General features: G+C 47.0%; 1 protein-coding gene across 1 annotated transcript in view; it reads right to left on the bottom strand.

Annotated features, from left to right (window-relative positions):
• Window positions 1-26,480, bottom strand: part of CFAP47 (cilia and flagella associated protein 47) — a 704,026-nt gene that overhangs the window by 575,882 nt on the left and 101,664 nt on the right. Inside the window, exons 23-24 of the mRNA XM_065423211.1 lie at window positions 19,125-19,219; window positions 15,818-15,977 (exon numbers count right to left, since the gene is read on the bottom strand). Coding sequence (XP_065279283.1) covers window positions 15,818-15,977; window positions 19,125-19,219 — 255 coding nt within the window. The remainder of the gene's footprint in view (window positions 1-15,817; window positions 15,978-19,124; window positions 19,220-26,480) is intronic.

Genomic DNA, 26,480 nt, shown 5'->3' with positions numbered 1-26,480 from the left:
TAGATAAGCAACCAAAAATCTGAATATGACAACACAAAGATTGCATAACAATATTCTTCAATAATTAGATCAATTATGTGCAACCCTTAATTCTGCCTTGTGTGTGTATATATTACAATATATAGTTACATGATTACATAGTATTTATTCTTTCATTTCTATTATTTATTTATATTACCGAAGCATCTAGGAGTCCTAGTCATGGATCAGGACCCCATGCTAGGTGCTGTACAAACGGAATAAAAAGATGGTCATAAGGTGTATTCTAATGGAGGGAGAATTAAAGTTTCATGTGCAACACTAGAAGTAGTTTCATCATTTCTGAGTGCTTAGCTTTGCAACTTTAAATGTTTTATGAATGTAGATTTTTTTTTATTAAATGTTGTACAATTACAGCATATGGATCTTGAACAGAAATGAATGTCAACAGAAAAAAAACATGAGACATTAAATATACAGATTCCTGAGGCGGGGAGGGGAGGAATCAAGTTGTTTTATCTCAAGGCTATGCCCTAGAAAAAGAAAAATCAATAATAAACCAATCATTTTCCCCATAAAAACTGCTAGAGGGTACAGCTATTCAACTTCCTGCTGTAGCAGAAAAAAGGAACTAGAAGTTAGAGGCTGTGACATCCATCTGCACCCTTCAGTCATATAATCAGCGAACCTCCGAAGGGTTCTAAATTCTTTTAAACTTGCTGAATTGTGAATCTCATGACTCAGGCATGAAAACCAAGAGCATGGATCCATTGAAACTTACTTTTCTTTGAAGAATTACAATTATTACACAGGGTGACATGATACTGTAACATATTTTATCCCTTTCATGCATTAGTTAATGCATTATGGATTGCACAGTAATATAGGATCATTTCAGGTAAGTATATATTCAATTCTTAAGCATCTCTGTTGAACTTAGCCACTTCCATCACAGTAAGGAAACCTGTTACATTACCACACCTTCTGCAAGCCTTTTATGTGTTAGCTTTAAGTTAAATTTAGTGCTATAAAATACTTTAGCACCACATCCTGTCCCAGGCAGACACTCTTCATTTTGTATTACCGTGAGAGCTACTGAGGAAAAGTGCTCTATAAGAGCTAGGTATTATTATTATTACAACAAACACAGTGGTGTGTTGAAACAAATCAGTGCAATTTAGACTTTAACATAAATGCTAGGGCTTACTAATCAGTTTGTCCACTCAAACATGCTGAAAGTCTACAGAATAAACCTCTGTAGGTAAAAGGCAACGCATGCTCCTTAATAGGCTATTAAGTTAAAGTCTTCTGTGTGGGTTTTGCTGTATTTATTATTCTATTTTAAGAAAGATTAAATATTGTTTCACAGAAGGCACAATACACAAATAGTGGAATAATATTTAAAATATGGAATTATGAAGTCAATTGATTTTAGAATGCTTTTATTGCTTATGTAAACATAAGACTTGCACATAGTAAAATGTAAACAAACAACTTTAAATAAAAAAAGTGTTGATCAATAATCCTTGCTGACTATATATTGTGATAGACCCAGACCAGTTGGGAACAGCAGAGTAGCAGAAGGGAGATATACTGGCCACTGGATAAGTAGTTTTCTGTTCCCTGAGTGACCAGAGCAGGGGCTGCTCCAGGCTAATAGACCACCTGACTCCAATTAACCTGCTAAGAGTCAGGTGAGGCAGTTAAGCACCTACCTCTAATTAAGGCCCCTCTGATGCTATAAAAGGGCTCACTCCAGTCAAACCAAGGGGAGCCAGGGGAGAGGAAGTGTGTGTGAGGAACTGGGAGCAAGAGGTGTGCAAGAAGTTGAGAGTGAGTAGGCGTACTGCTGGAGGACTGAGAAGTACAAGCGTTATCAGACATCAGAAGGAAAGTCCAGTGGTGAGGACAAAGAAGGTGTTGGGAGGAGGCCATGGAGAAGTAGCCCAGGGAGTTGTAGGTGTCGTGCAACTGTACCAGGAGGCACTCTAAACAGCTGCAGTCCACAGGGCCCTGGACTGGAACCCGGAGTAGAGGGCGGGCCCGGGTTCCCCCGAAACCTCCCAACTCCTGATCAAACACAGGAGGAATTGACCTGGACTATAGCTTCTACCAGAGGGGAAGGTCTCTGGACTGTTCCTGACCCACAAGATGAATCTGTGAAGCGAGCAAATCCACCAGTAAGCGCAGGACCCACCAAGGTAGAGGAGGAACTTTGTCACAACTGGTGTTTGGAGTGGGATTTGGGGTGCACAGCGCGGCGGAAGAAGGAGGGTGATTTAAAAAAAAAAAGGAGAGCGTTTATTTATTTTTTCACCACAATGGATGACTTAGTGCGGGCACTGATACAAGCTACGGCGGCCCAGCAGGAGGCTACCCGTGTCCACGCAGCCGCTCAACAGGAGGCAGTGCGGCTACAGCAAGAGACTAATCGCCTGCTGATGGACCAGGCTGCTCAAGACCAAGCTATGTTGTGAGAACTGGTAAGCCAGGTAAAGACACTTACAGAGCTGAACCGTGGCCATGATGGGATGCGGCTCATACGGGCCAGCCATTGGCTGCAGAAAATGACGCGGGAGGATGATGTAGAGGCATACCTTCTGGCCTTAGAGGACAGCCCTACGGGAGGCCTGGCCTTGAGATCAGTGGTCTGGCATCCTTGCCCCATTCCTGTGTGGGGAGGCCCAGAAGGCCTACTATGATCTGCCTCAAGAGGCTGCATCAGACTACCCCCAGCTGAAATCAGAGATCCTGGCCAGATCTGGGGTAACTACTGCAGTGCGGGCCCAGTGGTATCACGAGTGGAGGTACCAGGAAAACAAAACCCCGCGGTCCCAATTGTATGACCTCATCCATCTCGCATGAAAGTGGTTGCGAACTGAGTCCCGGAATCCGGAAGAGATACTAGAGGTTCTGGTCATTGACCAATACATGAGGGGACTACCACCAGACCTTCGTGCCTGGGTAAGCCAGAACGAACCCTGCACCTATGACGAGGTCGTCGCATTGGTAGAGAGGCGAAGGACGGCGAGGGAGCTGACCCGACCAGTTAAGGAAGAGGCACCCCGGGTTAAATTAGCAGCACCAAGCCCCAAAGCTCAGGTGACTGGGCCACCAAGAGGGCCCAGGTGGAAAAAGAGAGGGGCTGAAGGCCCACTAGAGGCCACAAAGAGTCGGAGCACTGAGGGAGAAGAGGATCGGGAGGTTAGACTGCCCAAACCAAGAGACCTGGGAATGCCTAGGGCTCCATACAGATGTTATGCCTGCGGGGAGTGGGAACACATAGCTGCACAGTGTACCAATGCTGAGGAGCCTATGCAGTGTAACCTGGGGAACTGGGCAGACCCATGCTCCCTAATCCACCTTGTGGGGGTCTCACTAACCCCACATATGTATACCAGACCAGTGAAACTAAATGGGGTAGAGACCACCGCACTGGTTGATTCGGGGAGTGCTATCACGCTTGTCTCGGGGAAGCTCGTGAAGCATAGTCAGCTGCTGTGGGCTAAGCATACGGGGATAACCTGTGTCCATGGGACAGTTGGTTATTACCCTACCATCCCAGTAAAAATCGAGATTCAGGGGAACACTACTGAGGTAGCAGCAGGTGTAGTCCCTAAACTCCCATACCCGGTACTCATAGGGAGGGACTTCCCAGGGTTTGGAGACTTACTCCCGGTAAGGGGATTGGAGAAAGGGGGAAACCCTGAAGTTAGTGAGGCATCCACAGTAGACTGTCAACCCCCAGTCTTCTCTGAAATATCCCCAGATTTGTTCTCCACTCCCAGACAGGGTAGAAAGACAAAAAGGGAAAGGAGGGCAGCTAAGGCCTTGGGAACCGGAATACTGACCCAAAGCCAGAGGGTCGCTCTCGTAGGTAGGCGGACCCGAGCAGCTGAAAAGGAGGCCACCCAGGAGGGAGAAGCACCCCCACCCTAACACTTCTGAACCAGTAGAGGCAACAGAGACTGGCCCCCTAGATCTCGGGCAGATTAGCCCCGGGAGAGGAAATTTTGGACGGGACCAGGCAGAAGACCCAAGGTACGACAACATTAGGAATGAGGTGACTGAAATAGATGGGGTCCCCGTGGAAGGGAAAACCCAGGGACCAGGACCCTACTTCATAATGAAGAAGGATCTCTTGTACCGGGTTGCACCAGTACAGGGGCAGAAGGTACAGCAGATCCTAGTACCTCAAAAACACCAGAATGCTGTATTAAGTCTTGCCCATAGTCATCTTTTTGGGGGACATTTGGGGGTAGAGAAGACCCTGGCCAGGGTCCTACGACGGTTCTTCTGGCCCGGAGTACATGAAGAAGTGCGGAGGTACTGTGCGTCCTGCCCGGAGTGTCAGCTGCACAGTCCCCGTCCCCACTTGAGGGCACCTTTAGTACCCCTTCCCATCATAGTGGTCCCCTTCGAGCGAATAGCCATGGACCTAGTGGGACCCCTGGAGAAGACAGCCCGGGGCCACCAATATATACTTGTCATTCTGGATTATGCTACTCACTACCCAGAAGCCGTCCCCCTGCGAAACACGGCCTCTAAAACGATAGCTAAGGAGTTGGTGGGGATCTTTGCCCAAGTGGGGCTACCAAAGGAGATATTAACAGACCAAGGAACCTCATTTATGTCGAAGCTAATGAAGGACCTCTGTACGCTGCTCCATATACATACCCTGAGAACTTCAGTCTATCATCCGCAGACTGATGGGTTGGTAGAAAGGTTTAACCGAACCCTCAAGGCTATGATAAGGAAGGTGGTAAGTCAGGATGGGAAGGACTGGGACACCCTACTACCTTACCTTATGTTCGCTATCTGGGAGGTACCTCAGGCCTCAACTGGATTCTCCCCCTTTGAGCTGTTATATGGGCGCAACCCCCGAGGCATCCTGGACATAGCCAAGGAAATTTGGGAGGAGGAACCCAGTGAGGGGAAGAACATAATAGAGCATGTGCTACAGATGAGGGACCGGATAGCCCGGGTCACTCCCATAGTGCGGGAGCACCTAGAAAAGGCCCAAGAGGCCCAGCAAACCTACTACAATCGTCAAGCCAAGGTTCGTCAGTTTCAGCCCGGCGACTGAGTAATGGTACTGGTACCCACGGCCGAAAGTAAGCTGTTGGCCCAGTGGCAAGGGCCCTACGAAATAGTTGAACCCGTAGGGGAAGTAAATTACAAGGTGCGACAACCGGGACGTCGAAAACTAGAACAGATCTATCATGTCAACCTTCTGAAACCCTGGCATACCCGAGAGGCGTGCACAGTGGTTCGGGAAGACCTACACCCAGGGAACAAAAACCCTGGACAGGTGAGGGTGTCTCCCGATCTAACGACAGCCCAGAAGAAAGAGGTAACTGAGATGATCACCCAATATCAAGATGTATTCTCGACAAAGCCGGATTGCACAACTGGGACATATCATCACATCGTCATGAACCCTGGGGCCAGAGTAACAATGAGGCGCTACCGGGTGCCAGCAGCCAAAAGGGAGGAAATAAAAGCGGAAGTCACGAAAATGCTGGAGATGGGGATCATTGAAGAATCTCACAGTCAGTGGTCCAGCCCAATAGTGTTGGTGCCCAAACCTGATGGCACCACGAGGTTCTGCAATGACTTCCGGCGACTAAATGAGATATCCCAGTTTGATGCCTACCCTATACCCCGCATAGACGAATTAGTAGACCGTCTGGGGAATGCCCGGTACTTAACGACCCTAGACTTGACAAAGGGGTACTGGCAGATTCCCCTAGCTGAAGATGCAAAGGAGAAGACGGCGTTCTCTACACCAGAGGGTCTTTTCCAGTATACGGTCCTTCCTTTTGGACTACATGGGGCCCCAGCTACCTTTCAGCGCCTCATGGACAAGTTATTACGCCCCCATGCCAGCTATGCTGCGGCCTACTTGGATGACGTGGTGATTCATACCCCAGACTGGGAAACCCACTTGAAGAAGGTGGGGGCGGTCCTTGATACCTTCAGGCGAGCCGGCCTTACAGCAAACCCTGTTAAGTGTTCTGTGGGGTTCACAGAGGCCAAATATCTTGACTACGTGGTAGGAAAAGGTCTGGTGAAACCTCAACTGAACAAGTTAGAGGCCATCCAAAATTGGCCACGACCAAGTAGTAAGAAGCAGGTCCGAGCATTCCTAGGGGTGGTGGGGTATTACCGTCGTTTCATTTCCCATTTTGCCACAAGGGCAAGTCCCCTAACGGACTTAGTGAAGGCCCGTGGTCCGGATCCAGTCAGATAGTCCGACGCAGCAGAGAGGGCATTTGCAGACCTACGGACTGCCCTCTGCAGTAACCCCGTATTGATAGCCCCGGATTTCACCAAGGAATTCATCCTTCAGACAGATGCACCCGAGGTCGGGCTAGGGGCTGTCCTGTCGCAGATGGCTGGGGAAGAGGAACACCCAATTCTCTACCTCAGCAGGAAACTCCTTCCGAGGGAACAAAAATACGCAGTGGTAGAGAGAGAATGGCTCGCCGTAAAATGGGCCATGGAAACGCTGCGTTACTACCTGCTGGGGCGCAGATTTGTCCTCGTGACCGACCATGCCCCTCTTCAATGGATGCAACGGAACAAGGAAAAGAACACAAGGGTAACCAGGTGGTTCTTATCCCTCCAACCTTTCCAGTTCCGCATACAGCACGGAGCAGGGAGTCGCCATGGCAACGCCGATGGCTTATCACGTGTACACTGTCTGGCGTCCCAAGCTGCCCAACCCCTTGGTGTTGAGCAGGGGGGAGGGATATGTGATAGACCCAGACCAGTTGGGAACAGCAGAGTAGCAGAAGGGAGATATACTGGCCACTGGATAAGTAGTTTTCTGTTCCCTGAGTGACCAGAGCAGGGGCTGCTCCAGGCTAATAGACCACCTGACTCCAATTAACCTGCTAAGAGTCAGGTGAGGCAGTTAAGCACCTGACTCTAAGTCCCCTCTGATGCTATAAAAGGGCTCACTCCAGTCAAGCCAGGGGGAGCCAGGGAGCCAGGGGAGAGGAAGAGTGTGAGAGGAACTGGGAGCAAGAGGTGTGCAAGAAGCTGAGAGTGAGTAGGCGTACTGCTGGAGGACTGAGGAGTACAAGCGTTATCAGACATCAGGAGGAAGGTCCGGTGGTGAGGACAAAGAAGGTGTTGGGAGGAGGCCATGGGGTAGTAGCCCAGGGAGTTGTAGGTGTCGTGCAACTGTACCAGGAGGCACTCTAAACAGCTGCAGTCCACAGGGCCCTGGGCTGGAACCCGGAGTAGAGGGCGGGCCCGGGTTCCCCCCATACCTCCCAACTCCTGATCAAACACAGGAAGAATTGACCTGGACTATAGCTTCTACCAGAGGGGAAGGTCTCTGGACTGTTTCCTGACCCACAGGACGAATCTGTGAAGCAAGCAAATCCGCCAATAAGCGCAGGACCCACCAAGGTAGAGGAAGAACTTTGTCACAATACAGAAAGTATATTTCACACACACACACACTTTACTCACTAACTCTCAATATTGTTTTGTATTTGCATGTTATTAGCTGGTTTAGTAGTCTTCATAACATACTATTTTATACAAGTGGCTCTTTCATAGCATAGATCATATATTAATGGAGAGATTATCTTGTGAATGACCTCTCCTTGCATTCACGGTCATGATACCCTTGAAGCTTCTACAACAATTGCTTATGTGATGTAAATGCTTTCCTAATATTACATAACAGTCCTTAATGAAATGTGGCGCTGGAAACCAGCAGGAGAGAAAGAAATGTATGTCCACCCACCCCTCTGTAGTCCACCCATCATTCAAAGGTCACATCTTGGGACGAACTGCCTTATATTTGTAAATATAATTAAAAATATTCTTTTCAATTTATTTAAGCTTATCTTAGCAAGAATAATACTGCCTTGATCATCCCTAAAATCAAACCTTGCTGATCTAATCACATGCCAGTTCAACAGTCATTCAAATTCTCTCTCTGTTAACCTATTTTCCCCCCTCAGTCTAGAAATACACCACTACGGGATAAGGCCATAAAAATAACATTTTTCTCAGAATGAAAAACAAATGAAAACATCTATGTTTTGTATTGTAGTCTTGGGCTAATTATTTTATCATCATCATTCATTAGTGTAGACATAGATAATCTCTCAATGTATGTGTATTAAAACTGCCTCTTCAGGAAGTAAAGTTACAGCCCTCTATTTTGTGATTTTTCAGTTATTTGAATGACAACAGAGAACAGGGCACATAACGAAAAGTAGGTGGCTCAGAAAGGAGAAAATCTGTAAAATAAATACAGACTCGCAATTGCTAAACCACATACAGAATGTTTGAAAGCGCTAAAAGGCAATACCCACACCACCTTTTTATTTCCATCCTCCCCCATTTCCATTGCCCCTTCTTCTCAGTGTGCACTCCAAAACATTGGGTCTTAGCATATTTCTCGTCAGGTTTCTTTAAAAAGATGAGTCAAAGAAAAGGAGATTAGTCTCTCCAACATTCAGCAGGTAAAATTACCTTCTATGTCTGCTGCTTCTACCTAGTCACGCCCTCTAAGAAGATAAAAATAATCTACCCCGCACTGGTATAGATATACATCAGGGAAAATAAATACTTTGAACACATGAAGCAACTCCAGCCCCAAAGGAGCAGCTATTTACTCAAAGTGACAATCGAATGTAAGAGACAGTTACTTACTGTAACTGGAGGTTCTTTGAAATGTGTTGTCCCCATCTGGATCCCAAACGTGGGTGCAGAGGTGCGCCGTGTGCCAGAGCCGGAACTGTTGATAGCAGTGTCCATTGACCCACACGTGTGTCATGTGTCAGCCACATGGCGCATCTGAGGCTTTAAGAGGCTGCATGGGTCAACGCTGCTCCAGTTCCTTCTTACTCAGCAGCAGAGGAGCCCGGAGCAGAGGGGGAGGAGGGCAGGATAGGGACCACCACACATCTCGAAGAGCCTCCAGTTACAATAAGTAACTTTCTCTTCTTCAAGGGCTGATCTCTATGTGGATTCCAAATGTGGGAGAGTAGTGAGCAGTATTCAGGAAGGAGGCAGACGCGAGAGGTCTTGGAAAGACCAATTGTGTTGGACAGCATGATCGATGGCGGCATCTGTCGTCATGGAGGGAGCAATGGCGTAATGAATGGAGAAGGTATGGACAGAAGACCAGGTCGCCGCCTGGCATATGTCCTGCCAAGGTACATCCAGTAGGAAGGAAGATGTGATGGCATGAGCCTGTGTAGAGTGGGCTGTGATCCTGAGTGGAAGTGTGGTGCCCAATAGTTTGTAGCAATTTTCAATGCAGTGGGAGATCCACTTGGAGTAGCATTGTAAAGAGGGTGGAGCCACGGCAACGCTCAGCAATGATGACAAAAAGTCGCAGGGATGTGCGGAAGGCGTGGGTTTGGTGGAAGTAAAAGACCAGCACCCGGCGGACGTCGAGGGAGTGGAAGGCACACTCCAGGGATGAGGCATGACGTTTGGGGTAGAAGACCAGGAGGTATATACTTTGGTTGAGGTGAAAGGAGGAAGCCACCTTGGGGAGAATTTGGGGCGGAGACACAGGGAAACCTCGTCCTTATGAAAGACGGTGAATTGGGGGGGGGTCTGCCATCGCCTTCAGTTCGCTGACACGACACGCCGAGGTGGTGGTCTCCAGGAAGATAACCTTCATAGAGAGGTGGGTGAGGCTTGAAAGGAGGTTTGGTGAGGGCAGAGAGGACACTAGGTTGAGGTTCCAAGGCGGGATGGGCTGTCGCACAGGAGGAAAAACATTGAGGAAATTTGGAGGTCTTTGGATGTGTGAAGACAGAGGAGTCATCCCCAGGAGGAAGGAAGGCACTGAGAGCAGCTAGGTGAACTTGGATGGAAGAGTGCGCTAGGCCTGATTGGCGGAGATGGAGGAGGTAGTTTAGGAGAGTAGGAATGTTATGTCGACTCACTCAGGCCGTGAAGCAATGCCATTTGGCAGAGTAACACATGTAAGTGGAACGTCCTCTGCTATTAGTGAGGATGTTGCAGACGGGTGTAGAGCAGGCCTGGTCTACACAGGATCCCCAACCAAATATCAAGCTGTGAAGTGAAGGGGGTGTGTGTTGGGGTGTTGCAGGTGGCTGCGGTCCTGCATCAGACGATTCAGAATGTTGGGGAGGGGAATGGGCGAGCAGAGAGGCGAAAGATCAGTGTAACAGTATTGGCGAGACCAGGAGGGGGCTATAAGGATCACTGTTCCCGGTCCTTGTGTATTTTGTGTAGGACCTCGGGGAGGAGGGGAATTGGCAGAAGGCGTAGAGTAGACGTGCAATCCAGGGAACAAGAAGGACACTGCCCTGAGAGCATCACAAAGAGGTCATGGTGATGCGTGCCCCATTGGTAGAAGAGAGATTGGTGAGTGGGGTCATGGAGCTTCCACTTGTGGTTGGCATGGAAAGAACGGCTGAGTTTGTCAGAGTGTTGCTGGTGCCTGGGAGGTGCACTGCGTGTAGGGTGATTTGGTGTCGGAGGCACCAGTTCCATCAGGTGGACGGCTTCTGTGCACAGAGAGGGGGACCTGGCGCTGTCCTGTTTGTTTATATAGACGACTGCCGTCATGTTGTCTGATAGTATCTGTACATGGCAGGAGTGGAGAAACTCCAGAAAGGCTTGGCAGGCCAGATGAACTGCTTGGAGCTCAAGGATATTGATATGCATCCATGCTTCTCTCGTGGACCAGACCCTGAATTGTGCGGCTGTCAAGGAGGGTGCCCCAGCCCACTATGGATGCGTCTGTGGTGAGGGTGGCAGTGGGTGAAGGGAGCATGCCCACTAGGACTGTGGATGGGTTGCACCAGGAGAGGGAGGACCAGCAGCTTGGTGAGTGGTTCTAACTGTGGATTGTAAACTGTGTGGAGCCAATGTTGGAGGCAGCGCATATGGAGACAGGCGTGTGGTGTAACAGCAGTGCAGGCCGCGATGTTTCCTAAAAGGGAGCGGCATTAGCGGGCACGCGTGCGTGGACCATGTCAGAGCATGGTACTAAGGGAAACAAGAATGGTAAAGCGGTCCCTGGGGAGAAAGGCTCTGGCTGCCACCGAGTCCAAATGTGCTCCTATAAAGGTAAGTGTGCGGGTAGGGAAGAGGCTGGATTTTTCTTTGTTGATGCAGACTCCTAATTTGTGAAGGCGGATACGCAGGGTGCATATGCTGGTCAGGAGGCGGAGTGAGAGGGTGCCACCAGAAGCCAGTCATCCATGTAAGGAAATAGGGTGTGGCCCAGTCCACGCATGTGGGCTGCCACGACCGCAAAGACCTTCATAAATATGATCCCAAAGGGGAGGACACGGAATTGGTAATGGGTATCTTTCATATCGAGAGCCGCGAACCAGGCTCCATGGGAAAGGGAGGGGATAATAAAAGGGAGCATGACCATCTGGAAGCAAAAATTGCAGATGAATTTGTTTAAGTAGGAGAGGTTCAGGATGGGGCACAGACTACCCCCTTTCTTTGGAATGAGGACATAGGGGGAATAGAAGCCACGACCACAGTGACAGTGCGGCACAAGTTCTATGGCACCTTTGTGGAGAAGGGCGGTGGCTTTGCTGAGAAAATAGTTTTGGGAAGGGTCTGAGGGGCGGCCCCTGGGTAGGTGGCACGGGGGAAAGGAAAGGAAAGGAATTTGATCAGGTATCCTTGACGGATGATGTCCAGTATCTAGCGGGCAAAGGTGATCAAGCTCCAATTGCGGGTGAAGAGTGCAAGGCAGCCCCCGAATATGACATGTGGTACAACCGGAAGGATTGTGATAGTTTGCAATTCTAGATGTGAAAGTCAAAATGATTGTTTGAACGGTCGGTGGGAAGTTGAGGCTGCCGAGGTGGCTGAAGAAGTGTGTCGGGGCAGTTGGGAGCGAGGGCAATGGCAAGGGACTTCAAAGGGTCACTGGGGGGTATGGTTGATAGGTGGTGCAAAGACAAGGGTGGAAGAGTGGATGCTGTTGTGGGAGGATGGGGGCTGGGGTATAGATGCCCAGGGAGCACAGGGTGGCATGAGAGTCCTTAAGGAAATGAAGGGACTCGTCCATCTTATCGCTAAACAGTTTATTGTTGTCAAAGGGGAGGTCTTCCAGCATCATCTGGACCTCCTTAGGAAGACCGCTGGATTGGAGCCATGAGTCGCAATGAAGGACAACCCTGGACGCTAAGGAGCAAGAGGCAGCGTCTGCAGATTCTACTGCAGCCTGTAGCGTGAATTTTTCTACCAGTCTGCCCTCATTCAGCATGCACTGGATGTCCTGCTATCAGTCGGAAGAAAGAATCCTGGATTTCTGCAAACTTAGAATAGAAGAGGAAGTCGTATTTGGCCAGAATAGCCTGGTAGCTGGCAATACGGAATTGTAATCCCGCCAATGAATAAACTTTTCTACCCAGCAAGTCCAGTTTCTTTGCATTGCAGATTTGAAGTGCTGCTGGCAGGCACATTCAGTAGCAGCATTGATTACTAGAGAATTTGGCAGCAGGTGGGTGAAGAGAAAATCTGTGCCCTTTGAGGGAACAAAATAGTGGCATGCTGCTCATTTTGGTGTAGGGGCACAAGAGGCTGGTGTGTGCCACACTGTCTGGGCCAGTTTCAATATGGCAGAGTAGATGGGCAAAGCTGTGCAGGTGGGTCCCTGGGGTTGAAAAATGTCCAGGAATTGATCTTGGGGGTCCTGAACATCCTCCACTGGGAGGCTGAGGGCAGTAGCCATGTGAAAAAATAGGGACTGATACTGCAAGCGGTCATCCAGTGGGGAGAGGGAAGACGGGATAAGGGCATTGTCTGGTGATGACGAAGCGGCAGTAGGGATGGGCGGTTCCAGCAGGGCAGTCGGGACCGTCGGTGCCAATGGGGCTGGAGTGTCCAGGGGCTCATGCTGGCGGGTGGCCGTTTGGGTCGGAGATGTGCAGTGTGGGCGATGGGTAACATAAGCTCCGCCATCAGTGTGAAAGGTGATGAGCAGCCTGGACTGTGTGTGACCAGGTGCACTGAACCCAAGAATCCCAGCGGAGTTGATGGAGCCGGGAGCAAAGTAAAGGGTCCCCGTGCCTGCATAGACGGGGCCAGTAGAAAACAGTGGCATTTAGAGGATGCTCTGTTTGCACTTTGTTTGAACCTGGTGCTGAAGTTGAAGTCAGACCGTCAGCTGTAGTGCGCGACTTCTCGCCCGAACGGTCCCGGTTCAGGGAGGAAATGCTGCGCTTTGAGGCGGTCCCCGTCAGGGATCCACCCTTATTCCCATGCTTCTTGTGCACACGGTGAGGTTTCATCAGTGCCAGTGGTGCCACATAGGAGGGGCCTGGTGAGGCGCTCACTGTCTGAGACAGACATCGCTCCGGTGGTTCCATCAGAGCCAGGTCTTGCTGCGCACATGGGTGCACTGCCTCCACCATTAAGAAATTTCAGAGCCAAAGCTCGCAAGCTGCTCAGGTCCACTATAGAAAGGAGCGGCAAACGGAGCAGCGGAAAACTACGTTGGCTTCACCCAGACAATACAGGCAGATGGTGTGCTCATCGTTTACTGAGAAGGAGTGAGGGCATGAGGCACAGTTTTTAAAACCAGCTTGATGGGACATAATCCCCGGGGAGGGTAAAGAAGCCCCCAAAGGCGGAAGTCCAAACAAACAACCTAACTAACTACAGACAAAGAATGGACAAACTAACTAACTAAAAACAAGGAGAACTATATACAGTGAATAAGAGCTATATACGGTGACTAAGAGCACAGAGGAACAGGGTTACAACTGTGGCCATGCGGCGGGAAGAGGGAACTGGAGCAGCATCTACCCGCAGAGCCTCATAAAGCCTCAGACGCACCACATGGCCAATGCATGATGCATGCACATGTCAACAGACACTACTAGCAACAGTTGTGGCTCTGGTGCATGGCACGCATGCACACCCACATTTGGAATCCACACAGGGACCAGCACTCGAAAAACAATTTATATTTTTGTAAGTAGATTGTGGTCTTACATGAGAACAGATGTACATATGTGCATAGAGTAGAACGTAACACATCTTCTCAATGTAATATATAGAATCAGCCTGCAACCCTTAGCCTTTTTGGTAATAAGATGTAACTAGACTTCAATGCTTTCCCTTGTTTACTTCAGATTACAAGTTCAGTTCCATATTTTTTTCAGCAGTGTCTTCCCCCTCCATGGTTCTTAGTTTCCCTAGGTCCCTCCATGTGCCCATTTAAGGCGTCTGACTCCCAGACATCACCTCCCTTGGGTAGAAACCCACATCTCACTCTCTCCTGATGGGTGTTTTAAGGCTGCACAATTCCTTGTCTTATATTATGATATCCCCAGCAAGCCAATCTGCCTAGAGGCCAGAGCCTGTGCTTTGCTTTCTCTGAGAGGGCTAAGAACAGTGTGTTGCCAGCACATACAAGTAACCACACAGCTCTTCCTAATCAAGCACCTTTATTCTTAAGGTAAAAGCATTACAGAGTAAACATAAAAACAATAAAAGTTCCTATACACAGGCTATAAACTTACCAGAGGTCACCCACCAGACTCCTGAGGCCCTGGAGGCCAAAGTCTTCCCAACCCTTCTGCAAGGGTTGGGGCCCCTTTTGGACAGAAGGCCCTGTCCATTTGCTGGATCAGCAAAAAGGCCCTGAATCAGTTTAAGTGCAGCCTTTTTATATCAAAAAGCCCTTTCCTTGTCTGTTGGTCTTTGGAAAATCCAGATTTAACCAATATAGGCAAGCCTTTCCGGGGGTAAAACCTCTCTGCAGATGTTTACAACATAGGGTGGTGCATTTTAATCACCCCCCCCCCCCACTGTTTGTGATTCCTGGAGGAGCCACGATAACCCTCCCCCCACTGAAGCTGCATACAGTCCTTGGCCCACAATGATACATAAACTTAATACAGTATGGTCCCCAAAGGTATTACATGTGATTGCAATTTCTGTCACAGTAATTACTTCCTGTTCTAGGGTTTCCAAGTGACTATAATCTTCAGAGTCTCCTCCTGAATTTTTGTAGGGATATGTTTTACCTTTTATATACAAAATCTACTTGACTAAATCAATTAGGACTGTTCAAAAATATATGAAATTGTCCCAACCTTAAAGTCTTCTAAAAAGATAAATTGCATTTTATTTCTATATTCTGGCTAGTTAGAAAACACACACACACACACACACACACACAAATTCTCCTTAGTCCACAGAGTTTTAATTTTTTACTTCACTTAAAATAAGCTCTCATTAAAGGTGCAGGACTGACAACACAGAAGAGTGTAGGAATTATTTTATCCACAAAACAAGCTTCTTTCACACTCACCTTATGAGCCTCATTCAGACACTGTCCTATAGTGAGATGAATGCCTGAAACCAGTGTCCCTCAAATTCACAGAGGAACCCATTAATTTGAATCTATTCTCATCCCCCTAAGCTTTCCCCAAGAAAAGGTCTCAGGTATCCTATGCTATACAGACAGAAGAAATGTTTCAAGCAATCTCCCTTTCCTGAGCTGTCCAGACTGCAGCACTCTTAGTTCTCTGAGCTTCAACAGGGGTTTTTTCCATTGGCATAATCCCGGAACCTGTTGCACTAGATAGTTTAAAGATAAAAGTAGCATTTCCTATCTTCCTGGCTTCAACCTATGTAACTTAGGAGTTCAAGAAAGGGGCTGTTTATAGTTTTATTTCAGTTTTTACCAAAGTTGGCTATCTGAGCAAATTAGCTCTTCAAACGTATTTCAGCAAAGAAAATGTGCTGATTCACAGTGAAAGTAGACTTGAATACACCTCTGGAAATGGAGTCTTGAACAAACAAACATTTATATAAAAGTTGACAAATTCAGAAAAATACTTACATGGGCAGAAGCCTACGGTGATACTAGTTTTTTGTCCTGGATCAAGAACTCCAGCACACAGACTAAATTTAAAAATGCCATCTTCTATGGCTTTTCCTGCACCATCAAGATCTAATTGCCATGTCACCGGTTGCCTTGAGGTGTTCTTCAGGTCAAACTTCTGTAAACAGTTGTAGGTAAACAAGGATGCAAGATGACAGAATGCAATAAGCATTATGTTATTTTTCACATCACTAAATATTAAGCTTTTCCTGTTGAAAACAAGTTACTATTGTATGTTGTACTTTTTATCTACAAAGAAGAAACAATTGACACAAAGTTCAACAGAGCACTCTAGAGAGCAATAGAGTATGCAGTTTATATCTGTAAGGTAAGAAAATAAGCATGTCTCATGGTTCACAGATAGCACACTTACCAGCACTCACCATTCACAAAGAACATTGTTTCCTACCTAGGAAGGAAAACCATTTTCTCAAATCTTAAATATGACACGGATTTCTTCAATGTAATAAGAATAACCTGGAGTAATAGCAAGTTGGCTATCAATCATGGGCTAGTGTGTGATAAGTAGATTAACTGCATTTATGATAGTGGTGGTAAGGCAAATGCAGATGGGAGAACTTCTACTGGTACCGGTGAAAAGTTGCAAGACCTGGATACACTATCAAAGAGACCTGACATTACAGTACTAGAAGATACTACATATATAGATTCTTCTGTTGAAAAACTTGTTGAGATTGTAAAAGTTTAGAGCTAGTTTTAAAAACCCACCTTTTTTTTTTGCTGAATAGCAAGAATAAGAACCTTTGCCCTTGTAAAGTGGATCGTCCATCTGCTATATTGTCCCCAGGTGCAGGGTTGTGACTTCACCCCTCAAAAGTTTCTCATGAGAATATATGGAAAGAGCCGGGGTATAAGGAATGCCATTGAACTGAAAACTGTAGCTCTTTTGGATAAATTTCAGCACACACCAGGTCCTTAGCCAAAACCTTATTGGCAGAAACTGGGATAAGTTATCTCCAGAAGGAGAAGGATGCAAAAAGGGAATAGTGTTGAAACATACTGGCATCTGACTGCCCACTGAGGTCCCAACATCATTGCATCAGAGTATAAAGTAGCCTCTGTGATAAAGGAACAGAAGATAAGCCCTCTCCCTTAGCCGACTCTCTTTGAAATGAAAGGCACTTTGAAACTACCTTTGCTTACCCTAAGATTGGATATCTAATTTAGTCACCTGAGTGCTGCTGATACTATTTCTCACACCTAAAGGTCAGCATGTTCATCCTAAAGACAGACTAAAACCCTGAAAAGACTGTGCCAAAAAACTAGTCTCCGAGTCTGCTCAAGTGATCATTGGTTTTAACACTGGAAAGGCTGCGTGCCTTCAAAAAGGCAATTCCAGCACTTTTATCTCAAGTCCTGAGCCAGTAATATCTCTGAATGGTCACAGCAGACCGGCGAGAATGAGACAAAACTTGAGATGCATTATAGGCAGCTCATAATGCAGGTCTGGCTAAGTCTTGACCCTCATGAATGTTAGTCCTCTTAGCCCGCCTGTCAGGGTACATCTACACTGCAGCTGGGAGCATGCTTCCAGCTCGGGTAGACAGACGCATGCTTCCTCCGCCTGAGCCATCTGCGTATAAACCTGATGAGACCCCCTGGGTATGATTTGGGTGGCTAGCCCACGAACTGCCCAATCTACCTCCAGCTATGCTGCTATTTTTAGTGTGCTAGCTCGAGCAGAGCTAGTGCTCAACTGTCTATACAAGCTGGGAAACACACTGCCAGCTGCAGGGTAAACGTGACCTTGCAGGCAAGCTATAAGAACTAACGTTCATGAGGGTCAAGACTTAGCCAGCCAGACATGCATTATAAACTGCCTAAGCCTACTCCATAGATTAAAACTATCCCACACTACTATCTCCTGGAAGGCCATGTTGTCACCAGTAGGAGAGAGAGGTGATCAAGGAGACAGCTGGTGAAAAGGACAGAGTTCCTCTAACATCTTCATTCACGAAATATCACCCTTCACATAGAGAAGTTCAGGGGATCTGCTAGAAGACAATGACCTCCCACGTATCTTAAATAGATCATTAAAGAGAATATAGCTTATCTCTTTCATGATTCCAGAAGGACCCTTTCAAGAGGCTTCTTGAGGAAATTTTAACTTGGGCTATATAGTATATATCCTCCAATACCTATGCAGATTAAAGTGACTATATGGGCTCTGATCTAGCATTCTTGTTTCCCCCTACCCACCCACCATGGCTGGGAAAATTTAAAAGGTGAAAAATTGATCTTGAACAAGTAGAAAAGATTCTCTCTCCTCCTATACATTTTAAGCACCTGGTGTGATGGTCATGTCAGACATTTTATTATGGCACGAAGGACAACTTTTAAACTATGAATGCTTCTCTGGATCCAAAAATAAAGGATCCTAACAATACTATTACAAAAAACTAACAAATTGCTACATAAAAACAAGACCTAAAATAACTATGGATTTAACTAAAAATGTCAAGGAAAATAGTAACTATGCAATGAAAGATGAGGGAAATAATTCCAACGCCACTGTCACCAGCAGAAAGAGAGGAACTGAAGAAAATAAAAGGGGAAAGGTTAACCTTTCTATACCACTGTTGGTACTTTGGATCTGTAGCTTCAGAGATTCCAAGGTCAGAAGGGGCCATTGTGATCATCTAGTCTGATCTCCTCTGTATCACAAGCTACAGAACTTATAATCAAATAATCAGTGTGAGCATGCTACCCAAATGCTAAGCTGTGCTAGCATGCTCCTACGATCATGAAGCACAACATATGATTGCCACATGGGGGATCTGCAAAGGCTTTTTCAAGAAGAAAAACTCATACTTATAAAATTAAGAGTATGTCATGAATTATTAACTGTCTGCATAAAATATGCTGCAAAAAATCTTCAAGTACGAGCTCAGACATGATCACACTACGCATCATCACTGGACATCTTTGGAAGTCAACTACTGCTCATGCATTGTGGTAGCCAGTTTCCCATGGTGCGCACCATTTAGTTCATGAATCAGAGGGTAAAATTCAAGTCTAAGCCAGAAACTGAGCAAAAGTCATAATTTTTAGAGACCAATATGAAACTCACAGTAGTTTAGAACAATGAGAAAAACACTTTGGAATCCATAAGCACACACACTAGAAAAAAATTATGTAGTTATTAAGAACACACAATGTAATTTAAACAAGTACCTCTTTTACAGTCCCAGTAAAGTAAAAGATTAGGCTGAGAATAGTCATAAAAACATGTGTGTTTATTTACCTGAGTGCTCAGACTTTCATCAGCAATCTCTAAATGTATGCTTCTTGACTGAAATACCAGCTCTGAAGTGGAGAACTCAAGTGGAGGCTGCAGTACTGTAGGAGAAAAATCAAAAAATTTATAGAGCATCTTGACAAATATTTCTGAAACTTTTCTTTAAAACTTTATTTCCACTTTACACATTCTTAAGACCTGAAGAAGAGTTGACCTGTGTAGGTCAAAAGCTTGTCTCTTTTACCAACAGAAGTTGGTCCAATAAAAGATATTACCTCACCCACCTTGTCTCTCTCCAATATCCTGGGACCGACACAGCTATAAACAAATTCTTAAGCTGACAGATTCTCCCTTTCTTTTAAAACTTGTCCTCCCTTTCAGTGTCTACAAATTGCAAGCACAATTAATATAATGTAAATGTCTACTTGATTATGACTCTCCCCCCATACAGGGATACAAATTTCTGTGACATTAATTGTGCACCCATCAACACATCAGTTGACAAAAGGGAAGTCAAGTCTGATTTTTAGCCTGACCTAAAAATATGTCTTTCCTTTATAACACTGATGCTATAAAAAGAGAGAATACTCTCTTCCTATTTCAGATTAACACAAAAAGGAATCAGACTAGGTCCTGTGTGGACAAGGAGAAGTACTTTAGAAGTCCAATCAATGACTAAAAAATAAACTTTGTAAATAGTGAACTGGGGTTTCTTTGAGCCCCATCTATTTTTGTCACCACTAAATATTAATTTTCTGTAATGATGGATAATTCAAGTAGTATTAGCTTCATTTTTTCTAAATGGCTACTAAAAGTTTGATACATCTATTATTAGCTTCTTTATTTTTTTTAGTAGTTCTTCAATTTATTTAAATTTGTGATACTTTATATGTATTCTTTGGTGAATAGCAAAATCTACATAGAATTATCACAATGGCATTACTTTTCATTTAATACAGTAATTTCTCTTCTCCAGTGCCACAGTAAAGAAAGCAAAAGATGTATGATTTATGATAAAGCATTAACTGCAGTCCATGGGTGGGGGAGCTGGGTGCATGAGGGACAGTCCCTGGCTGGGGGAATGGATGCATGTGTTGCTCAGTGCATAGGGGACAGTCCCCATCTCTGCAGGCAGGCTCCACAGCCATGCTCTCTGGGTGCTCAGCCCAGCAGCAACCCCAGCAGCAGCGTGGAAGTGAGGGTGGCAATACACAATGCCAGGCTACCCTTGAAATAAATTAATTAATTTAACAGTCAACAGTGCCAATTTAAAATGCTCCATGGTAGACATTTGCTGGTGTTGAAATGAAAGGTACTATATTGATTTGAATCATATTGCTATCATATAACAAATACAAAACCTTTTTTTCTTTAAGATGTATGGGTAGTATATATATTGTGTTGATGAAGCCCACATAACACAGAGCTGCATATGTGGTCCACAATGGTAAACAGGTTGAGAACTACTGGTCCAGAGGGTGGTTAGTACATAACATGGTGTGACAAGGTAAAGTAGCTGCCCTGAAAGGGTTAAGGGATTACTGCCTATCCCAGCTGGATCCACAAGGATCACAGAGAAAGGTATTGTGCAGTATTTCCAAACCCAAGCATTGAGAAGTCAACACCTAAACCTCAAAAATCAGATTTAAAAAAAAAAAAAAAGACATCATAAATACTGGGTTCTTTTTATTTGTCTTCTGGTTTCTGTGCCTTTAGGGTGTACTCACTTCGCTTTTCTCCACAATTATGAGAGCTAGAAACTTGCTAAAAGGAACCCCAAAAAACAGAAATCACTGAGTGTGTCCTCTCTTTCCTCAAGGCTAGTTAAGGCAGGAAAAAGCCTCTGGGGATTATGACCGCTATTTTTCAGTTGAGTCATTTTATTTTGTGTTGGTTATGTCCTTTGATATAAACAATTAACTGTACCCTGAAGAAGGGGCCTTAAAGTACTTGGCTGTGCACTTTGCTTTCCTTCCCTGACTGATGAAACAGCTCACCAGCCTATGCATGATTTCTGGTAACAAAAACATCCACATGACACTGAAACTGTGCTTGCTACGCTCAAGTTCAGAAAACTGCATGACTGCAGATTAGGGTTGCCACCTTTCTAATCACACAAAACCGAACACCTTTGCCCTGCCCCCTGCCCCCTGCCCTGCCTGTTCCCTGAGGCCCCACCCCCACTCACTCCATCCCCCCTTCCTCAGTCTCTTGCTCTCCCCCACCCTCACTCACTTTCACTGGGCTGGGGTAGGAGGTTGGGGTGCACGAGGGGGTGAGGGCTCTGGCTGGGGATGCGGGCTTTGGGGTGTGGCCGGGGATGAGGGATTGGGGTGCGGGTTCCAGAAGGGAGTCTGGATGCGGGAAGGGTTTGGGGTGAGGGCTCCAGGAGGGGGCTCAGGGCTGCAACAGGGGGTTAGGGTGCAGGAAAGGGTGCGGGCTCTGGGAGGGAGTTTGGGTGCGGGAGGTGACCTGGGGCCAGGGGTGAGAGAGGGAGTTCAGGATACGGGCTCCAGCCGGTCGGCGCTTACCCAGTCAGTTTCCAGTCGGCGGCGCAGCGGGGCTAAGGCAGGCTTCCTGCCTGCCCTGGCTCTGCATGGCTCCCAAAAGTGGCCAGCATGTCCGGCCCCACTCCTAGGCGCAGGGGTGGCCAGGTGGCACCACACCCACAGGCACCGCTCCCACAGCTCCCATTGGCCACAGTTCCCAGCCAATGGGAGCTACAGAACCAGCACTCCGAGTCGGGGCAGCACGTGGAGCTTCCCCGATTGCCCCTGCATCTAGGGGCCACAGGGACCTGTTGACAGCTTCCAGGAGCCGCGCAGAACCAGGGCAGACAGGGAGCCTGCCTTAGCCCCTCTGCGCCGTCAACTGGACTTTTAATGGCCTGGTCAGCGGTGCTGACAGGAGCCGCCAGGGTCCCTTGTCGACCGGGCGTTCTGGTCGAAAACCGGATGCCTGGCAACCCAACTGCTGATAGAATGGTTCTGCTTTCAGTGTAAGCAGTTCTGAGAACACACACATCCACAGTAGGATGCCATCAGCTTCTGACATATCTGCCAACAGTAGTAATTCTGCTGCCAGGACTGTCTCAGGTTCTCAAACCCTGTCCTGGGTACTTTTAATCCCAGGCAATGGCCCAGGTAAGAAAACACAGATTTTTTTTTTCTATAAAGATTACATACGTGTAGAAAATACACAGCCTCCCACCAACAGAAATGCATGACTAGTGACTAAGCATGGGAGACAGCATTTGTAGAATCAAGACCTTAGATCTCAAAAAGCATGTGTGTTATCACATTCTGTTTTTCAATGTGATATCTGAAAATAGCTAATCAATAACAAGTGTCGTTTCTTAGATGGTGTGATGGAGTAACGCTATTAAGTCCTTCTCTCATAGCACAAAAACATGTTTTTCTATTTGCCTACAGTAAAAGAGCATGGCTTAGTAATATACTGAGTGCTCAGAACATTTATTTAGTATTTGTCCCCCAGAAAGGATTTCTGTAAGGATATAATTAAATAGCCACAGAATAGAAGAAACTATAACCTGATTTATCAGCTACTTTTAGAGAAGGTTCCTTTGACTTTTAAAATATTTGGACTGTGGCAACCTACAATTCTTTCAGACTACTTTTTAATGGTATTTATTATGCAATGGGATACCAATACCAATTTAAGATATATTTTGTACATATCCATTGCCATTTTTCAATCAGTCTTGTTGGAGTGTTTGTCTATATCTAGTAATATTGAATAGAGTAGCAGTTTACTGAGTGTGATAGTGATTATATTTTACAGTTAAATATACGTTATCTGTATTTGTAGGTGTGTAGGAGAAAAGAAGTCTTCAAAGTGTTAAGATTTTAATTTCAACCAAGTAATTTTATATTTGGAAGTGTTTTTTTAAATTGAGTGTATTGATTACTGAAATGCATAATATACGAGGTACCTAAGGTATCTTTTACTCATTAGAATATTATAAATGCTCATTGACAGTGGCTCTTAACTTTGAAGTCACAATAAAAATAAATAAATAATAAATAAATAAAAAACCCTTTGTTCCAAGGGTTATATTCTACACTTCACTTCTTTTGCATATGAAAAGGGCGCATATACATCCATAAGGTTTTATAAGAAAGATTGTCATTCATTATCAAGATTTAATACTGTGTATAATTTCATTGCTCCACAGAAAAACAAAAAAGCAGAAGTAAAAGATAAATATTTCCTTTAATTTTGGGCCTTACATAAAATCACTTCTGCACTATCAATTTGTCACTTTGTTACATTGTATTTATTCTTTAAAGAGACATGTTTTTTAATAATTTCACATTCATGCCTGTACTGGGATTTAGTTTCAATTTTGTTCAAAAGAACATATGTGGACATATTCAACAGAAATTGTCTTTATCCATAAGGACTGCACTACTGCAGAGAAGAACCCTTGAGGGCAAACATTATGTCAAAGGTAGGTCTTAGGTTTGGGCCCTGTAGTGTTAGAAAACTCCAACATTATTTCTTTTCCCAGAAATCTACCCTGTTCCCGGTATTCTTACATATTGGAGTTGAGGGCTCAGCCTTCTCTGCTACTCAAAATATTACAGCAGTATGTGGACACCGTTAAAGGTGAGAAGGCTAATATGATGATAAATGCATTAAAGCCTCATTCTCTGATAGCCCATGCATAAATTGAACACTGCGGGCGAGCCATACCAGAGCTCTCAAGTAGTACGTATATGCAGACCAGCATGAAGGAGAGGGTCAGTAAAGGAAAAGACAGTTACCTGTTCTGTAACTGGCATTCTTCGAGATGTGTTGCTCCTGTCTATTCCACAGTAGGTGTGCGTGCTCGCCACGTGCACCGGTGCCGGAAGTTTTTCCCTTAGCAGTACCCGTATTGGGGGAGCACAGCTGCAACCCCTGGAGTGGTGCCTCTATATCGCGCTAAAAGGAGAGCTGCGTGCTCCCCCCACCCTCAGTTTCTTCTTGCCAGACAACTCCGACAGAGGGAAGGAGGGCGGGATGTGGAATAGACAGGAGCAACACATCTCGAAGAACGCCAGTTACGGAACAGGTAACTGTCCTTTCTTCTTCGAGTGATTGCTCCTGTGTATTCCACAGTAGGTGACTCCAAGCTATATCTGATGGAGGTGGGTAGGAGTTTAGAGGTTCTCAGGACGGAGTACCGCCCTACCAAACCCAGCGTCATCCTGTGCTTGGGAGACGATGGCACAGTGTGAGGAAAAAGTGTGGACAGAGGACCACATGGCAGCCCTACATATGTCCTGGATAGGGATGTGGGCTACATAGGCAGCTGACGAGGCCTGTGCTCTCGTGGAATGGACCTTTACAATAGGTGGCGGGGAAACCCCTGCCAAGTCATAACACGTGCGTATGCACGAGGTGATCCAGCGGAAAAGGTGCTGGGTGGAGACCGGTTGCCCTCTCATACTCTCGGCCGACGCAACGAACAGCTGCGAGGACTTCCTGAATGGCCTAGTACGGTCCAGGTAAAAGGCCATCGCCCTACGCACGTCTAGCGAGTGTAGGTGGCGTTCCTCATTGGAGGAATGGAGCTTAGGACAGAGTACCGGTAGGAAAATGTCCTGTTCCATATGGAAGGCGGAGACCACCTTGGGGAGAAAGGCCGGGTGCGGGCAAAGCTGGACCTTATCCTTATGGAAGACCGTATACGGGGGTTCCGAGGTCAAGGTCTTAAGCTCCGAGACCCGACGGGCTGAGGTGATAGCCACCAAGAAAGCCACCTTCCAGGAGAGGTGAGACCAAGAACAGATGGCTCCCCACCCCAGGTCTGAGGCGTCCAACACCAGATCTAGTGAGGGAGGGGTCTCTTGGAATGGGATTCCTTGCAACATGTTGGCCGGTAGGGACCACCATTGCAGGCTGGCCACTATGCTGGGGGGGGGGGGGGAAGAGGGTAACGTGACAACCTTGTCCAGGCCATCCCTGGCTTGGGGATATTGGGAGGCCAACCAGAGTTGGAGGGGCCTCATCCTGAGCCTGGCATGTCGCACCACGGAGGTGCATGCTGCCATGTGGCCTAAGATTTGAAAGCACACCCTTGCCGTCAACACGGGGAAGGCCGTGACTGAGGCTATGAGACTTTTGAGCGTCTCGAACCTGTCCCGGGGGAGAGAGGCCGTGGCCATCACCAAGTCTAACAGTGCTCCTATGAAGTGTATGCGCTGAACCAGCACTAACGTGGACTTGTCCTCGTTTACCACTAGGCCTAGACTCTCGCATGTGGCCAGTAAGAATTTTAGCTGGGCCTGCACCTGAGTCTGAGACTTGTCCTTGAGCAGCCAGTCGTCCAGGTAGGGGAAGATTTGCAGCCCGTTCCTCCTGAGGTGGGCTGCCACTACCGCCACGCATTTCGTAAAAACCCTGGCGGCTGTGGAAAGGCCAAAGGGAAGGACCGTGAACTGGTAGTGGTCCCGCCCTACCAGGAAGCGCCTGTGACCCTCGAAAATATGGATGTGAAAATATGCATCCTGGAGGTCCAGGGCTGCGAACCAATCCCCCGGGTTTAGGGATGGAATAATAGAGGCCAGGGACACCATACGGAACTTGTAACGGACCATAAACTGGTTGAGGTTCCGCAGGTCGAGGATGGGCCTGAGCCCGCCCTTTGCCTTCGGGATCAGGAAATACCGGGAGTAAAAACCCCTGCCCTGGAATTCCCGAGGTACCTTCTCCACCGCGCCCAGGATGAGGAGGCGCGTCACCTCCTGGTCTAGAAGGAGGGCGTGCTCCGGATCCCCGGAAACCTCGGGGGGGGGGGCGAAGCGAACTGCAACCCGTTGGTCTGACGTTATTCGGGACCACTGCACTCGGAAGGCAGATAAACGGTTGCAGAACACAAACTTTATTAACTGGGGGGCTTCCCTGGCAACATGCCCGGTGGCCCCCCGCAAAGAGTCAAAAGCGCCTCTTCCCCTGGGCGGGCCCAGGTCGAGGGGCCGAGCGGGATTGATGCTGGGACCTGCGTCTCTGCTCCCTTGGTCTTTTAGGCGAGGGCTCATATCTGCCTCTAGCCGGAGGAACCGAGGTCTGTCCTTAGTTGGTGGGACATATAGGCCCAGGGTTTGCAGGGTGGTGCGGGAGTCCTTCATCCCGTGTAGACGGGTGTCCGTCTGGTCCACAAACAGGGCCTACCCATCGAAAGGCAAGTCCTGCATGAGGGACTGGGACTCCGCGGACAGCCCTGACAGCGAGAGCCAGGACGCCCTGTGCATGGCAACAGCGGAGGCCACTGAACGGGCTGCTGTATCCGCCACGTCTGAAGCCGCTTGGAGGGCCGCTTTCGCCGCCGCGCCTTCGTCGACCAAAGCTCTGAAC

The sequence above is a fragment of the Emys orbicularis genome, chromosome 1 (assembly GCF_028017835.1).
Source record: "Emys orbicularis isolate rEmyOrb1 chromosome 1, rEmyOrb1.hap1, whole genome shotgun sequence".
NCBI lineage: Eukaryota > Metazoa > Chordata > Testudines > Emydidae > Emys > Emys orbicularis.
Note: the sequence above shows the minus strand (reverse complement) of the source record. Positions and strands in the feature narration are given on the sequence as shown.